Below are 18,721 nucleotides of genomic sequence, written 5' to 3' on the forward strand. Positions count from 1 at the left end.
TCCAGTTTATTACATGGAGAGTTTCCAGGCCTCAGGACAGGGAGGGGGAACTCAGTCAAGGCATGGTGATCTCCCTGAGTTGAAGAGACTGAACTAGGAATCCAGGGAGACTATGGCAGACAGAGTTTATAATGCAGAGTACTGGAAAGAAGAAAGCTATGCAAAGAAAGAACTTCAGAGATCTGCAGAGGGTCCTCCATTATTATTTAGCTGCACATTGATGTCTCTCTCTCTCTCTCTCTGTGTATGTGGAAACTACCTATGCATTAGAGGTAACAAACCCTGGAGCTCACATGGGGCTGGGAACAGTTCTCTTCTCCACAAGCCAGAGCAGGGGAAAAAATGGATAATTCACAGGTACTGAGTATAGTAGTCGGAAGGGTTTTGCCTTAGTGGAGAAAAATGAGCTCTAGACTAAATCCTGCTCTGGTTCTATTGAACAAAGCTTAAAAAACAAGACCTACAAGGATAAAAAATTTTCCATGTTACTTAACTGCATCCCAGAACAAAGTTCAAGAATATTTATAGGAATGAAAAACATCTGGTACCCAATATGGTAAAATTCATAATGTTTGGTATCCAATAAAAAAATTACCCAATATTCAGGGGCGCCTGGGTGGCTCAGTGGGTTAAGCCGCTGCCTTCAGCTCAGGTCATGATCTCGGGGTCCTGGGATCGAGTCCCGCATCGGGCTCTCTGCTCGGCAGGGAGCCTGCTTCCCTCTCTCTCTCTCTCTCTGCCTGCCTCTCTGCCTACTTGTGATCTCTCTCTCGCTGTCAAATAAATAAATAAAATCTTAAAAAAAAATTACCCAATATTCAAAGAAGGATAATCACAAGAAAGATTTAAAAAATCAACCAATCAAAACAGACCCATAAGTGATACAGAAAATATAATTAATGTAAAAGGACATAAAAACAATTATTATAATCAGATTTTAAATACTTAAAACGTTAGAGAAAATGTAACCATATTAACTAGTAACATGAAAGACATAAAAAATAACCAAAATCAAATTTCTAGAGAATTGAAATGCAATGGCTAAGTTGAAAAAAATTCACTGAACAGGACAAATGGCAAATTAGACACTGCAGAAGAAAAGATTAATGAACTTGAAGACACAGTAATGTAAGCTATTCAAAAGAAATATGGAGGAAAAGGACTGAAAGAAAATGAACAGAGTACCAGTGAGATGTGGAACAATTTCAAGGGGCATACTATAGCCTAATTGGGGCCCTGACTGGAGAGAGGGGAGGGAATAGAAAAAAATATTTGAAGAAATAAGGACAGAAAAATGTCCAAATTTAATGAAAACTCAGAGATCTAAGAATTTCAATGAAACTCAAGCACAAGAAACATGAAGGAATTTATACCAGGCATATAATAATCAAATTTCTCAACACCAGTAATAAAAAAAGAGAATAATCTTAAAAGCTTCCATAGACTTAAGACAAGTGCAGAGAAACAAAAAGATAACATATTTCTTGTTGGAAACAAAACAAGCAAGAAGATAATGAAGTAACATCTGAGAGAGAAATAAAAATGTCCACACAGAATTCTACATCCAGAGAACATCTCTTTGAAAAAGAAAGGTAGAATAAATTCCTTTTGATATATACAAATGTGGAAAGAATTAATCAGGAGCAGACTTGTACTATAAAAATTGTTAAAGGAAATTCAAGCACAGGGAAAATACCAAATGGAAATTTGAGTCTATACCAAGGAAGGAAGAGCATACATAATATATGATTCCATTTATATGAAGCTCTAGAAAATGCACACTAATCTGACAGATAATGGAGCAGTGGTGGCCTGGGGAGAGAAGGGTAGGGTAGGAGGAAGGGATCACAAAAGGAGTATGAAGGAAGCTTTTGGGGGAGGTAAATATGTCCATTATTTTGACTGTAATGATGGTTTCATAGCTGTATGTATGTCAGTAAAACCAAAATGTATTTTTGAAATATGTGAATTTCATTGTATGTCAATTATTATACTTCAATGAAGCTGTTATAAAGAATAATGCCCCTTAACACCAAAACCACTACACATTCTTTATAGAAAGAGGAAGAATAAATATATTTCATAAGCACATTTTACCAGGGCTCTTTACAATTTACAATGCACTTTCACACTTAGTCCTCTTATTTGATCATCTGAGCCATCAGAAAAATGGCTATTAATACCTTGCCTATTCTCCTAGGATCATGGAGAGGATCAAACAAGAAGAAGATATGAAAGCTTTGTATAAACACATAACAGGGTTGGGGCGCCTGGGTGGCTCAGTGGTTTAAGCTGCTGCCTTCGGCTCAGGTCATGATCTCAGGGTCTTGGGATCAAGTCCCGCATCAGGCTCTCTGCTTGGCAGGGAGCCTGCTTCCTCCTCTCTCTCTCTCTCTGCCTGCCTCTCTCCCTACTTGTGATCTCTATCTGTCAAATAAATAAATAAAATCTTAAAAAAAAAATAAACACATAACAGATACTGTGATGTTATATGAGATTGGTACATTGTGCACAATGCCAGTTCCCTAAGATGCTCAAACTCCAATAGAAAAAATGGTTATTTCTACATTCCCAGCCCCTTTTCTAAAGGATTTTTGTTTGTTTTAATCAGCCATCCAATTCAGGGCATTTCTATCACTTACGAGATTTCAGGGAGTGGGTTCAAATGTAAAGGGCAAAATTTAGTTATTTTCACATCACTGATGCTTACAATCCCCTTTCCCCTGGCATGAAAATGTTTCTAGGACGTAGTTATTGCCACAGATCATGTTTAGATGGATGCCTCCTGAGCAGCATGTCATCTTTTATGTACAATTCTTCAGAGTTTTGCAAGACCTTTAAGTTTTTATTAAAACAGTCTATTGTGGAATGCTCTATTATCACTCCTAAGTGCTATCAAATCTTCTGTACATTTCACAGCACTTAGCAAATGTAACAAGAGTATGCTACATCTCAATAACCAAATTATGGAAGCAGCCCAAGCATCCACTGATAGATGAATGGATAAAGAAGAGGTAGTATAGCCCAATGTTCATAGCAGCAATGTCCACAACAGCCAAACTGTGGAAAGAGCTGAGATGCCCTTCAACAGATGAATGGATAAAGAAGATGCGGTCCATATATACAATGGAATATTACTCAGCCATCAGAAATGATAAATACCCAACTTTTACATCAATATGGATGGGACTGGAGAAGATTATGCTGAATGAAATAAGTCAAGCAGAGAAAGTCAATTATCATATGATTTCGCTTACTTGTAGAACATAAGGAATAGCATGAAGGACATTAGGAGAAGGAACGGAAAAATGAAGGGGGGAAATTGGAGGGGGAGATGAACCATGAGAGACTGTGGAGTCCAAGAAACAAACTGAGGATTTTAGAGGGGAGGGGGTGGGGGATGGGTTGGCCTGGTGATGGGTATTAAGGAGGGCATGTATTGCATGGAGCACTGAGTATTATATATAAACAATGAATCTTGGAGCACCACAACAAAAACAAATGATGTACTGTATGGTGACTAACATAACAATAAAAAATAATAAAAAAAAAGGTAATGAAAATAAAAAAAAGAAGAGGTAGTATATATACACAATGGAATATTATTCAGCCATAAAAAGAATGCAATCCTGTCATTTGTAATGACATGGATGAAGTTAGAGAGTATTATGCTAAGTGAAATAAGTCAGAGAAAGACAAATATCATATGATTTCATACATATGTGGAATTTAAGATACAATACAAATGAGCAAAGGGGAAAAAATAGAAAGACAAACCAAGAAATAGACTCTTAACAATAGAGAACAATCTGATGGTTACCAGAGGGGAGGTGGGTGGGGGGGGGGGGTGGAGGAAATAGGTGATGGGGATTAAGAGTGCATTTGTTGGGATGAGCTCTGGGTGATGTGTGGAAGTGCTGAATCACTATATTGTACACCCAAAACTAATATAACACTGTATGTTAACTAACTGTAAGTAAAATTTAAAAAATTAATAAAAAGGAATATTCTACATCTTCTTCCTCCTCTCTTTCCCTGTTACCAGCCTACTTTTTCATACTCTCATTACGTTTTCCTTGGCCTGTTGCAACAGGCATCTAACTGACCTCCCCTCTTCCTAGAAGCTGGGGATTCAAAGTTAAATAAGGCACAGTCCCTTCCCTTAGGGATTTCATACTCTTGTCAGGGAGACAGATGTGGAAAGAGACAGTTCTAACATGATGTTATAGGTGTCATGCTAGGAGGAAATACTGGGTACTGTGGAAGTGCTAAGGAAGGGGTGCCCAGACCAGCTTGGGGCACAGTGGGAAGAGAAGTCAGAGAAAGCTTTCCAGAAGACGTTATGCTTGAACTGGAGCTTTGAAGTGTGAGGATGTATATATGGCAGGTGGGATGGAAAAGGTAATTATAGTCAGAGGAAAAAGCATAAAACACCATGGCACATTCTGAGAACTAGAATTAGCTTAGTGTGGTCAGGACATGGTATGTAAGTGAAGGACTGGGAGATGGTGTTATGAGGTAAGACAAATAATCAACCACCTCAGATGTGACAAGTAAGGAGTTTTGGATAATGGAGACAACTGAGAACTGCTAAAGAACTTTAAAGTAAGAAGTTGGGTGCAAACATTCATTTTCCAACTCTGACGGCAAGAGGGGATACCATTAGGCCTAAACTTTATCTGCCACAAATGCAAATACACTGGTCCGCAATCTCTGCATTGTGTCTGGTGGGTACACTGCTCATAACTAAACACCTACCAGAAAGATAAAGGGCTTTGTCCACCATGTATTCCTCAGCAAAGCGAATGTGACAAAAGTTCTTTTTGCTCTTCCGAATAGCAATGATCTCTCCACACTGTTCGAACACTTCCACAATGATCTGCTCTGTCCCATTTTCAGGTAGGCCACCCACAAATACTGTTTTGCACCCTGGTGGTCGTTCTCGAGTTGCAGGAGGCGGAAGATCTGAGCGGAATTATAAAAGCAATTAAATTAAAAATTAGATTACAAAATTAAGATGTTTGCTTGGGACAGACCTCTTAGAAAACTAACATGTCCCAGAGATAGCTGTATGGTCCCCATCAGACTTTGATCCAAGTGCCAGAAGCATGTGGCCTCTAAGGCACTCATCTCTGCTCCATAGAACATGGAAATCATTTTATTCAATGATTTGGTGACCATGATGCCTAAACGATAAAGACTCGGACCCGTTTGTCTGTCCCATTCAGAGTTCTTTAACTCTGTTCTTTACTTTTGTTATGACAACTCAGCTATGCCCTATTTTCAGTAATTTCTGCTAAGATGACAGTTGGGGAGAAATCCCACTCACTTTAAATTCTTACTTTCTGGAATTCTTGGAACCAAGGTCCCTGAGAGAAGGGTTGCTTAATTCAGTTTATAGTTACTAAATTATCTGTTCATGCTTACTGGAGGAACTGTTTCAGAATTAATTTGACAATGATGGGGTAAACATTTACAAAAATATTTATGGGTACCAGAATGATTTGGCTGACAAAGTCAGCCACACTATAAACCATCCTTTCTAGGTTTTTGTCTTTTGATACCAGTGAGTCCTTCTTCCAATTTCTGGCTGGAGAGGTGAAGTCCAGAGTCAATCCTGCAGCATTTAGAGGAAGTATGAAAGACAGCAGAGAAAGTAAGCTCGTCTGGGAAAGCATTAACTAAAGTGAGATAAATCTGGCTATAGAGAGTCATTAAAAACCTACTTAATGGATGATTCTCCCTCTGCTAAAAAAAATATGCTTTCTACTCACTCATCTTATACATAAAGCCTGTTGTATCTGCCAGCTCTGTCTTGCTATTTGTATGTATCCAAGTATTTTCCAAGCAAAATTCTACAGTTCACAGCCCAACAAAACAAAGCATGATGGTCAAGGTTTTTTTAAGTGTTGGTTTTGTATCTGCAAGGATTTATTTTGTGTAATCCATTCTTTCCATTCAGCTCTGTACAATAATTCTTCCAGCTCAAGATTTGGAGAGCTCAACAACTAGTGATTACAGCTCCCATGCAAAATAAATGAGTCTCACTTGTCGATCAGGCCAAGGTCCCCACTTGACACTTATCCAAGTTGGCAAGTGGATGATTTGGGAACCTCCTTGGGTATGAGCATCTCTAGCTTCCTCATTTTGCTACCACTCGCTGTCTTATCAGTGTGGCTCAGAATAATCAGGTTCTCATGATGCTCTCTTCCCCTCTATTTAGTCAACAAAAAGGGTAAAGGGATTCAGGGAACTTATAAAGTTTCTGTTAATCTTTTTTTTTTTTTTTTTAAGATTTTATTTATTTATTTGACAGAGAGAGATCACAAGTAGACAGAGAGAGAGAGAGAGAGAGAGAGAGAAGGAAGCAGGCTCCCTGCCGAGCAGAGAGCCCGATGCGGGGCTCGATCCCAGGACCTAGGATCATGACCTGGGCCGAAGGCAGAGGCTTTAACCCACTGAGCTACCCAGGCGCCCCAGTTTCTGTTAATCTTAAAAATTTCTGTCATTTCAAGAACTCACTTTTTACTCTTTTGTTCCATAGGAGAAGTTTAAAAGGAAAATAAAGATAACCTAGTGAACAGGAATCTGAAATGTCCTAGTCATGGGTACTGGCACAATTTGATTTTAGCCAAAAAGGGGAAAAATGAGGTCCAGAATCTCTTTAGACTTCTGCTTCTGAATTTTTAAGGAATGGAAGGATTCTAGTATCATACACTTCCAGTGACCCTCAACTCTGATAGCACATTAGAATCAACTTGGGAGTCAAACAAACAAAAAAATCCTGGGCCCAGTCCAAGGAGTGATTTAATTAGTTTGGGCACAGCCTGTGCATTGTTTTTTTAAAGCTCCTCAGGCAACTCTAATGGTAGCTAGGATTGAAAACCACTGACTTGGTTTAAACTTCTCACACTACAGAGAAAAACCTTAGCTGCGTGAGGCTGAGTGACTCATTCAAGGTCACCAAATTAGAAAGAGAAGGAACATGAACTTGGAGCAGCCAAACCTGGATTTAAACTTTAACTTAATAACTGTCTGTAGGACCTTGTAAAAATTACATAGCCTGAGAACCTTATTCATTCATCTGTAAAATAGGGATACTGTCTTCCACCCTACAAGGGTTTTTGTAGGATAATAATCTACTGTCTAGATTGCAAGTGGTATAATGCCTACCACTTGATAGGTTCCCAATAAAGAGTAGTTACTGTAGCATTATTATTATTATTATTTACTGTTATAAAGTCCGGGTTTCCTGATTACCAATCTGAGGCTTTCTAAAGCCCTACCACAAGTCTGGAGTGGAGTGGTTGCTTAAGACCTGGACTTCTAAATTCCCAGCTCTTTGCTTTATCCAGATCTTCAGATAAGGCTTGGTTTGGGAAGGAATCACTCTTCTCAATAGAGGAATCTATAGCTATGAAGACACATATGGTTTTGACCATGGAACACAGAGCCATGTTTTCAAATCAAGGGCTTTAACTGAAAATCCCGTTTTAGAATCATTCTGAAGTTTACTATTTAAGGAATTTGATTGTGAAGAAACTTTTTGTGGAGCAAATGATCACCTTTTTATATTATTTAAGTTTGTTTAATTAGGTCTACCTTTTGGTCCACTGAGAGACTCTAAGGAATGTCTGGTTACTGCCACAGTTACATATAACACTGACAATACAAAGGCTTTTCCCTTTAAAAATTCTGTGGGATTTAAAAATTCTGTGATGAAGTCATCATCCTATTAGATGCTGTGATTATTCTGTAGTAACTGGTAAGTAAGAAAGCATAAAACCCACTAAGAGTGGGGTCAAGAATGCTGGGGTTTATTTATTTTCCTTGGGTAAATATAGAAAGCCTCTTTGATAGCATTCGCTGAGATTTAGGTGTATGCCACTCAATAAGGCAATGGGCTATACTATCTTCCTTAATGGACAGTGCTTGTACTTTAATTACCAGCTCAAAGCATTTTTTTGTCTGGGCCTGATTTTTTAATGCCACTGAAATACAGTGTTCTGGGCACAGCAAGGATAACTCCATAGAAGAGCAAATTCTCAAAGTCTACCTATTAATAAGGTAATGTGCTAACACCCCAACCGTTACTCTGGATAGAGAAGAAAACTTCAGTAAAGTGATTCAAGATAACAGAGTAATTTAATCTCTAGTAATAGAAAAGGAAGAGCTTCTAGCAACTCTTTAATTACAACTAAGCACCTACTCTGAGGAGCTCTTATGGGGGAATCAGCATTAAGATCAGGGTCACTGCTGATCTTTGAGAAGTGAGGCAGGGGGCAGTATGGAAGACCTATAAACCACTTGCACGTATCTTGTTTTTCAAAGGAGCATCACAGATCACTTCCCTGGTTTGCCAGAATTTATGTACTGCAAAGTCTTTGAGTTGATTTTATTAGACAGCCCAAGACTGAAGGCCCCTAGACAATAAGCAGGGGTCAGATATATATATATATATTTTTTTTTGGGGTCAGATATATTTTAATGTAATTCCAACTGATTGGAAATAACCAGAAGACTGGTGGATCTTTAATAATTCTCAATTTACCCACTTTCTCTAATTTTCTTTATAGAACCCAGCCCAAGGAGCCAAAATGAAGTTGGCCTGTTCTGAGATAGTAAAATTAAAAAAGTGCTCCTGGGTGCTTTCCCACACCCCCATACACACATGGCAGGTGATAATCCACCATTTATTCCATGTTTCCTGTTAACTGGACAGCCGACTCAAAATGCAACCTCTCCATGCAGAAGGTCTATCAGCTGAAGTGGGAGGAAAACCAATAGTGTTGTATCCTGAAAGCCAAGTAAAGAAAGTATACCAATGAGTGAGGAGTAACCAACTGTGCCATATATGGCTATTAGGTCAATTAGGAGGAGAACTGAGAATTGACTACTGAATTTAGTATTATAAAGTCAGTAGAGTTCTTAAACAAGGGGCATTTTGATAGAGGGGTGGGGCAAAAGCATAAATGAAGAAGATTTGAAAGACAATTGAAAGAAAAACTGGAAAGAGCTAGTAAAGATCGTTTTAGTACAGAAATGCAACCTCCTGCTTCTCTTTTAAATTTCGAAATGTTGGAATTCCTCAGGGCACTCTGCTTGTTTGTCATTCTTTCTTGATCTATAATCTCTCCAGTGGTCTTTGTCACTCTTATACTTTCAAATGACATATTGTTTCAAGAAGTATGAAGGGGTCACTAGTACTAAAAATAGCAGAGAGATCAAGTAATTTAAGGGGTAAAAAATTATCCATTGTACCTAGCACCCAATATTTAAGTGAAAATGCATTAGAGTAATGAATGATTACTGTTTTAATTTCAGTATCTTTCATGTGGAAATGTTCCAGAAGATAGGCTTGTAGTTGGGCTGGAGAAGAATGTGATACTGGGAAGCAGTTAAACTTGACTAAGGGGTGGGTAAGTGGCAAGTAGAAATGATGGATCGAGGACAGTCACATGAAGCATACCAGTGAAAGGTTTGTCAAGTCAGGAGCTGGACCTGGCATTTGTGGGCAATGGGAGCCCCAGGACTTTTGGGTTCTGTACATGTGACAAGCACCTGGATGAAGTGTCAGGTGGGAGAAGGGGTAAGGAAGTGATGGTAAAGATACTTTCTAGTGAAGCAAGACAGAAGCAGATTCGATGGCTGCATAAAGAGACTGAAAGTTCCCAGCTCACAGGACCTTATTCCTTGAGAGGCCACTGAGTACAAGAGAATATACCAGAGACAGAGGCTGGCTAAGTACTGGGGTTTATAATCAAGGCCTGGCAGACAAGTTTAAGTTGGTTGGCTCTGGAGAAGATAAGGGATTCAGGCATACCAAATCCCTCTTCCCACCACACCTTCACAGTCTGGGGGTGTTAACAAAAATCATACTTGCCATGTTTTCAGCACAGAACTAAGGGAATCTTCTCCATTAGAGTTTTCCCCCTACACAATTAACGTGAGAACTCTTGTAATAAAATCCAAGTTCCAAGCAGGAAATAGGACACCAGTTTACTTTAAGCTGTGTCAGGAGGGTCTGTTTTTTATTCAATCCAAAGCCAGGTTCCTTCCCAGAAGCCACCATTTTACTGGCACTAATTGCTCTGTCCATATTCTTAACACAGGGATGAAGAACTAAATGATTAAATTATGAAGGTAAAATGTTCCCTTTCACTCTGTGGCCTTTTTAGATCAGAACTACAAAGGCATGGTATAGGTGGAGAAAGATAAATGTATTTGAGAGATGTCTGTCTCTTTCTTTTCCTAGAGACTATAAAAAATTAGGTTAGAGCCTTTTTAAGCTGCATGTGTCTATATTCTTTTAAGGACTGCTCAACAATGTCATCTATGTGTTATATACAAGGTTATCTGTTATTCTTTGGAAATTCAGCAACTGAATATCCTGTAAAGTCATCACTTGTTCCCCACCTAGATATTACAGGTTATGAGCCATCCTGTTACAGTGGACTTGATTGAGACAATGAAGCCTAATGCAGGCTGATTAGGTAATAAATGGATGATTATACCAGCAGGATTCGACCTTTACATATGTAGGAGGTTTTAACACTGGAAATGCCTAAATTCATGGCTTTTGCAGTGAAAAAAGGTAGTATCAGTGACGCACAGCTTTCTCTAATTCAAAAGTGACACATGGGAAGAAAGGGAAAAAAGTCCCTGCCCTTTTGTAAGGACAGTGGCAGTAAAAGTAAGAGACAAGTGTACCACAGTGCCATTCATTCACTTAGGCACTAAACACAAATCCAGGAATGGCCACTTGAGCCGGCAGGTAAGGTCTACTAGGCAATCTTAGTCTCCATTCCCTAATTCTCCTGTGACATATTAGCTCTTCTCTCAATTCAGTCCTCTGAGATGCTAGTCTCCTAGATTTCTTATTGACCTGGAAGGAAGTATTCTGCTGACCTTCAAGTTCAAAGACCTGAGGAAGGCATTAAGAACATTTTTCATTAACAAAAGGGACCAAGGTGATTTGTCTAACCAACCCCGACTGATTCTAAAATCCTTTCGGTTATGAGCAGACTATCCTAAGTAGAATCTGGGTCCCTGCCAGGGCCTGATTCCATGATTAACTGATTCCTATGTAAGGTAGGAGATGAAACAGTTGTCTGAAGTCACATGTCAGAAGTTCTGTTTATGGTGATAAGGCAAGTTCATTTGATCTATGGCCTGAACCCTTGAATGTGTCCCTTAACAGTGTAAATCTCAGCACTGTGGTAGCAACTCCCTTAAGTAGGCCACCCAGCACCACCACTAGAATTGTGGAAAAAGCTTTAATGAGGCTTGAGTCATGTGTAGAAATAACTTCTGATCGCTTAAAGTAAATAAAACCCCAAATCGATTCAGAAAAAAAGTCTTGAGTCAATTATTGCTGCTATGTTTTAAGTGAAATAGATCCACCATATCTTTGCAGATGTTTTTCAGAGCCTAAGGAGAAACCTATTCCTTACCGACAAGACAGATCCCTAGACCATTTCCACATGAATTTCACTGCCTGGATGGATGCAAGTGGTTTGACTTCATCTCAGTATTCCTTTTTGCCCTCATTGCAAGTTAAACCTCACCCCACTGTCTGTTGCAGCCCATCAGTGGAATAGTAGTAGTCTGAGTGATGTGTGAATAGCTGGTGGCAGTGGAGGATTCTTAGCACCAGATGTACATTCTCATGTGCCTCAGGTAGGCTCAGACACACTCTATTACTGCCGTCATCAGCATGCAGGCCAGTTATGAAAAAACAGAGTCTGTAAATGACAGTGTTAAACAATTTGTGTCCGGTGTCTCTTTCTGTATGAACACACTTGAATTCCTTACCAGATGGCATTAGAAACATGTTTTATCACTTGTACTGCAACCAGCACACAAAAAATCTACTGTTCTGTGCATAAAATTCAGCTGTGCCTCATAAGAGAAAATTTTCCTGTCTTTTGTTTTCTAGGTGAAGCTTCTATACATACATCTTTGAAGCCCTAGGGTATTCTTTTGAAAAAGAGTGTTCCTAGACACCAAAACATTGTGACTTGTGTGGAGGAAAAGCAGAATATTACTTGGATTTGGAGGGAAAAGCGTGCAGCTTTTACAGTGTATGATCTCTTTTACTACTGGCATATCTGGTGGAATTGGAGGAGGTACTATTCCTAAGCCAGGCATCATTGGAGTTATTGGTGGAATTCCAGTCATCATTCCAAGAGCAGGATCAAAATCTAAAAAAGGAGAGAAAAGAGAGAGCAATAAATGACACCAGGCAAGGTCAAGTGGAGGCAGAATATTACCTTATAAATTTCAAACCAAATCTTTCTAAGACAGAGGCGAAATATTTAAGAAAACATGGTATTAGCATCACCAGGTCTTAAATATTATATTCTACTTGTGCATTTTCCCTTTGGGATAGGGCTGTTTGTTTTTGCATGAGCAATCTGTTTATCTCTATATCTCATTTTGATATCCAGGCCCTTCATACTATGAGTGTGCTTTGTCTTTTGATCTTGCCTTCCACTAGTTCCCAATGCACACCCTCCACTCCATTCGGACAAGGCTTTTTCCTCTCCCTTGTAACACTTCTTGTCTTTTTGCAGTATAGCACGGTATTAAGAGCATACAATTTGGGAATTAGGCAGACCTGGTTTGCTTAGCAGGATCAATCTTTTGAATCTCCATTTTCTCATTTACAAACCCTTACCTTATAAGGAGCTGTGACAAATAAAATGGTAAATGTGATGTGCTTAGCATAATGTATAGCACAAAAATACTCGAGGGGTGCCTGGGTGGCTCAGTGGGTTAAAGCCTCTGCCTTCGGCTCAGGTCATGGTCCCAGGTTCCTGGGATGGAGCCCCGCATCGGGCTCTCTGCTCAGCAGGGAGCCTGCTTCCTCCTCTCTCTCTGCCTGCCTCTCTGTCTACTTGTGATCTCTCTCTCTGTCAAATAAATAAATAAACATTAAAAAAATACTCGATAAGTAACTATTCTCTGTGCTTTTGTTCATGTTATTCTCCCTGCCTGGAATCATTTGAGTCTCCCCAAATTCTCCCCATTCTTCAAGCCTTGCCTTAAATAACTCTTCAAGGCCATTCTCCCTGAAGAACTTTTTCCAGATATTTCTGGTTCATTCTCAAATCTGTGTTGAAAAACTGTTTTGCATCTGTTGCCACTGAATTTTATTTTATTTTGCATCATCTTTTCATTCAAGGATGCTTCTTGGATGTGTAGGGGCCCTCACAAATGTTTTTTCTGTGGGGTTCATCTACATACACAGTTTGACTTACCTTAAATCAGTATCACCACTATTCAGTGGCATAATCTCATGAGATACTATGGAAGAAATGCCACACCAGGCAGCTAGAGTGATTTACTTACCAGGCTACCTTCCTGGAACCAAGACTCTGGGAGGACTCCATAGGCAGGAGTTCCAAAGCTTCTTGGAGAATCTGGCTGACCCCACATGTAGGGTAGAGGATTGGAGAGTGCCCCAAAGGGGAGAAAGGAGGACTGGGATTCACATAAGTTCAGTATGAGACTGGGACTCCTTGCTTAGACAACACTGTGCATCCTGGTCAATTCCAGGCAATGAAGAGGAAATTTAAAAATTTCAAGAAAGGTTCTTCGTAAGATTAGAACCTATATAGCATCTGTTCTGGACTCAGGGCACCTACCCTGATCACATTACCTACCTGGCTGGTCCTTAGCACCAGAAGGGGACTTAGACAGTATCAGGGCAGGCATTTCAAAGCATGAGGTCCCCTGAGCTGTGAACCCAAGGCAATGGTCCCACTTGCCTGGGTCTAAGGGTGATACTGATTTCATTTAAATTTTGTCTCTATATTGAAACACAAGTTCTTTGAGATAAGAGAATGCATTCTACTTCCTTATTTCCCCACCTCTCACCACTGTCCTCTGCTACAGAATGCATAATGCACTGCAAACAAAGCATTGCATAAGGAGTTCTGATAACGCAAGGGTAGTTGCAGTAGCACTAGCAGGTCCGACTCCCGAAAACCTTACTCTGCTCACCACAGACGCTTGAGGGGGCAATGCCTATAAGCATGTCCTCAAGCTGGCTCTAAATCCCCTGGGTGGCTCTCTAAGATACTGAAATGGGTAGATCTAAACAGGGCAAAAAAATCTGTGGTCCATAGAGAAGCAGAACTTCAGGTATAATAGGCCCAGAAAAGTGAGTCTTATGACCAGCCAGAGAGGCAGGCGGGTAACACATGTGCATCTTCTATTCGAAGTCAGCCCATAAGAGCTAGGGCATTCCCTATCTTCCCACATGCCGAAATAACAAGACCCCAGATATGTATGGGAAGAAAAAAAGATGTCTTCCAAGAAATTAGAAGAAATTTTTTCTGAAAACAAATTTACTTTTACTCTCACATGTCAGCTCACCTAACATGCACTTGTACACATGCATGTGACTGTGTGCGCGCACGCACACACACACACAAGCACACACACACACACACACACACACACACACACACACACACTCTCCCTTCCTTCCTCCCTGTGGCTCTCATATCTCTAGTTTCCTCCACATACTATTACATGACCTTAAGGAAGGTTTCTTAATATCTGGTAATATAACACTATTTCTTTTTTGATAAAAGTGGGGATAAATGATGACATTTAGCTCAAAGGATGAAAGGACAAAACAGATATGAAAACCTCTGGCACGATAGGTGGGTGTTTTGATAGGTTAAGTTTCCATCCTTCCAGTCAAGACATTCGTACACATATCAATAAGTTCACTTATTCAGGCATTCATTCCCACATTCTATAAGCATTTATGATAGCTTTTTGTATGTCAGGCTCTATCAGGTGGGGGTAGGGGGTCCAGGTTTTCCTTTCCATCTTAGGCCCCTGGTACCCCATGTTTTTATGCCATAGAATAGGAGCACTGTGTTTAAAAATGCCACTTATGTCTTTGGAAAATTTGATTCCTTGTGTATATGATTTTGGAAAAATTGTTAACATTATCTCACCCATTTACAAACTGTTAATTTTCAGTAGGAAAAGATCAGATTAGATTGTGTGCCAACTAAACAATTCCATCTATTTTTCCCCTCCAACTGAAATGTTTGTCTTCTTTTTTATTGTTCTTCCTGCCTCCTCATTGTTATTCATATAGCTCTGTCACTCACAACTCTACCTTAGCACAGATTACAGAAACATCAGTTCATTAAACAAGTTCTGCCGCTTTGGCTGAGAAAGAAATGCCTGTCTCCATGTACTGTCTACTAATAAATGGAGACAAACAAAAAACAAATACACAGGATAAATATAACTCCTGACTGATGTACTCACCACTCTGTTTGGTATGATTACATTAATATTTTATGAAATTCATTTAAAAGCAAATGTATTCATGACATATGGCTAAAGTGAGAATAGATAAACTCCCTTTCTTTCTTGTGTTCAATTCGCCAAGAGTTCCATAGGCTACATTGCCTAGCAGGGCTTGCTAGAGGGCAGGTTGCACAAGACATTTCAAAGACTCCTAACACATTGATTATTCTTTTGTTTATCTTCAACCATTAAGCACCAAAGTTGATGTGAATTTCCAATGCCAACCAAGAAAATAACCATTTGAAAACATCGGACTTAAACAAGTATTGCAGAACCTGAAAAATCAAAGAAGTCTAACCATTTGAAACACATTGGGAATATAACATCAAGAGAAACTATCTCCCTCATCAAGGCCCCCAGCCTGGCTCTGACAAGTACACTAACAAGTGCATAGTATTAACATTTATGTTAGGAATTCAAATTTTTGGAGGAGATTTGAAATCATCTTATAAGGATTATGGAAAAGGCCAAGGTATTCTTCCAAAGTCCTTCCCACAATAAACACCCTGTTTTGCTTTTATATCTCTTCTTCTAGCACCTTTTCCCTACAGCCTTCTGACTCCTGGCATTGCCATGCCTGAACTGTCATAAGGCATTGGTTTGTATTCCCTCTTCTGATTCATGAACTTCCCCAACTCTCAGTGTACTAGAGATGCTATGAATGCGGTGTTAGTTGGGCCAGCTTGCTCCTCTGCGTTGCAGCTCTACTATAAGATTTCAAGTAATACTTCGTTGTAGCTTTAAACATTCCCGCTCCCTAGCAACTTGGGCACATTCAACCTTAGAGCAATTATCTGGAAGTAAAATCATCCTGTTCTCCTTACGCATTTGAGCCAGGGAGTTACACTGGAGGCACATACCATTTCTGTGCTGCCACCCAGTCATCCATATGTCCACCCATTCAATAGTTTGATGCCAGGCCCTGTTACCAGGTGTTGGGATTGAGGGAATGAGTAAGGTAAAATCCTCGGCCTCATAGTCTAGTTTAGAAACATTCACACAGTTACAATGCTGTATCACCGATTATCAACACCCAAACTGTTGGGTGCTTACAATGTGCTAGGCACTGTGCTAAGAATTTTATAAAATCACATTCCAGCAAACCTGTGAACTAGCTACTGTTATTATCCTTCATTTTATACAGAAATTGGGGCTCAGAGTATTTAGTTACTTGCCCAAGATTACAAGCCAGTAAGAAGCAGAACTAGGATTCAAATCTAGGCTGGTCTAACTATAAATGCTCCTAACCACTACACTGCCTCTCAGTATAGTATGACAATTGTTTTAATGAATTAACTCAATTATAGGTGAAAGGTGAAACAGGTATGATTCAAAACATGGAAGATGAGCAACAAAGTGCTTCCATACAATTATTTTTTTGTCCCAGTGTGACAGATTAAAGGTGGATACAAATTCTTTGAGACTCCTCTCATTAAGAGGTGAGGTCTATGTTGCCCACCTCCATTTGAATCTGGATGGGCTCCAGACTACTTTGACAGAAGAAGTCTTGTGTCTATTTTCAGGCTCAGGCCTTAAGAGAGATACCATTTCCATTTTTTGTTTCTGGGAACACCTGCTATTGGAACTTCAAGAGACTGTGTAATATGCCGGAGTACGGTTGTAGAGAGACATGTGGAGAGGGCCCTAGAGTAAATGGAAGGAGAGGGATCCAGCTGAGCTCAGTGTTTTTATCTGTCCCTGCCAAGGTGCCATGCATATGAATAAAGTTGTCTTGGAACCTCCAGACTAGCCTACCATAGCTGAGACATCCCAGTTGATACCATATGGCACAGAAGAATTGCCCATATGAGTCCTGCCCAAATTCTTCTCCCAGAAACTCATAAAATAGAAGAAAATTATTGTTTTTTAAGCTACTAAGTTATAAAGTAGTTTGTCATACAGCAATAGATATATAAAGTATGCAGTATGGCTAGGGAATGGGATGTGATTAGTCAATAGAGTTGGCTATTTTCAATGAGTGGAAATAGTACACTAAGCACCCAAACTAGACTGATCATGATTTTTCTTAGGTTATTTAAAGGTGCTTTGTGACCTTCCGAGGCTCCAGAGCCACTATCTTGAGAAACTGTTGTCACTGTACTGTTGCTATGTGGAAGGGCCAGTTGAAACAATGTCAGGGGACTAACACTCCACTAGGTGGACTAAGACTACAGATGTCTACAAAACACTAGGAACCTTAGAAGTTGACCATTTTTGATGCTTGACAAAGATACCACACATGCCAATTTCATGGTTCAGTCCTTGATATTTTCTGGCAGGATGGTTCACGGTGGTGTTCTTTCTATAAAATGCAAACTCCATTTCTATGGCAGGGGAAGAGGGATGGTGTCCATAATACTACTATTCATTAATTCAGTGTACATTAATTTCTAGGTTATGATTTGATTTTATACATATCATCTCATTTAATCCTTGTAATTCTAAGGAATGGGCAATATATTACTATTTTACAGATAAGGAAATTGAGGCTCAGAGTTAACACTGTAAGGCCATTTAGTAGGTGGCTTTTACTAACCGTACTCTCAACCATTACTCTATATTTCTTCCCACAAAGTCCATGAATCCACAGGAAGAAAAAGATACTCCTTGTCAGATTAAACTCTGTTTCTAACTACTCAACCTGTAGCACGCCTTCAAATATTTATGTCCAAAAGGCTATCATCCGGTTGCTTATTTCTATACCTAGAACTTCCTGTTGAGATGTTTGATATAGGTACTGCCACAATAATTAGGTAACTTAGAAGCTTCTGTTTTAAATCCATTGTCTCAACTTCGACCCACAGGAGAAGGTGAAACTGTAGCAGTGTATGAAGTGGAGGTGGGCAAAGGTAGGAGATGACACATTTACTGTTGCTCTTACCTTTTTAGAACCGGGCCTGGTTCTGGCTACCTGGGAGCCCCTTCATACCCTCAGAATGCTCTGCTGAACTTAGTGACTTCTCCCCATTCAAGGGCTGCCCTGCCCATAAAGGTACTTCTATTCTGTTAGATGTTCCAGACTCTTTAAGCACCAGGAGGTAGTTTGCACTCACAGTAAAACCACTGTAATGCAGCCATAGATGAGGCTAAAATAAGTGCTCCAAATGGGATCTAAATATATTAAGGTATTTCACATAGAATTATGATTCCAATTCAGGTATACATTTCCGGGACATTATTGCTTTTTCTTTAGAGTTCCCACAAAATTCACTGGAAAATTAAGAATTATGCCTGGGTATTAAGAAATTTTAACCCATTACAGTCTTGACTGCCTCCTCTTCATGCAAATCCTCAAAAAGACTTTTCAAGCCATCATTTGCACACTGAGGTGAAGAGAGAATACATATTTCTAAGGACAGGCTGGCTGCAATGTGAGATG

At 39.6% G+C, this 18,721-nt stretch overlaps 1 protein-coding gene across 14 annotated transcripts in view; it reads right to left on the bottom strand.

The window, feature by feature from the left end:
* ENOX2 (ecto-NOX disulfide-thiol exchanger 2) overlaps positions 1-18,721 on the bottom strand; it is a 268,945-nt gene that overhangs the window by 38,019 nt on the left and 212,205 nt on the right. For all 14 annotated transcript variants that reach the window (XM_045996383.1, XM_045996393.1, XM_045996381.1 and 11 more), the window contains 2 exons: positions 12,048-12,203; positions 4,759-4,965 (listed from right to left, as the gene is read on the bottom strand). In XM_045996383.1, coding sequence (XP_045852339.1) covers positions 4,759-4,965; positions 12,048-12,203 — 363 coding nt within the window. The remainder of the gene's footprint in view (positions 1-4,758; positions 4,966-12,047; positions 12,204-18,721) is intronic.

The sequence above is a fragment of the Meles meles genome, chromosome X, assembly GCF_922984935.1.
Source record: "Meles meles chromosome X, mMelMel3.1 paternal haplotype, whole genome shotgun sequence".
Classification (NCBI taxonomy): Eukaryota; Metazoa; Chordata; class Mammalia; order Carnivora; family Mustelidae; genus Meles; species Meles meles.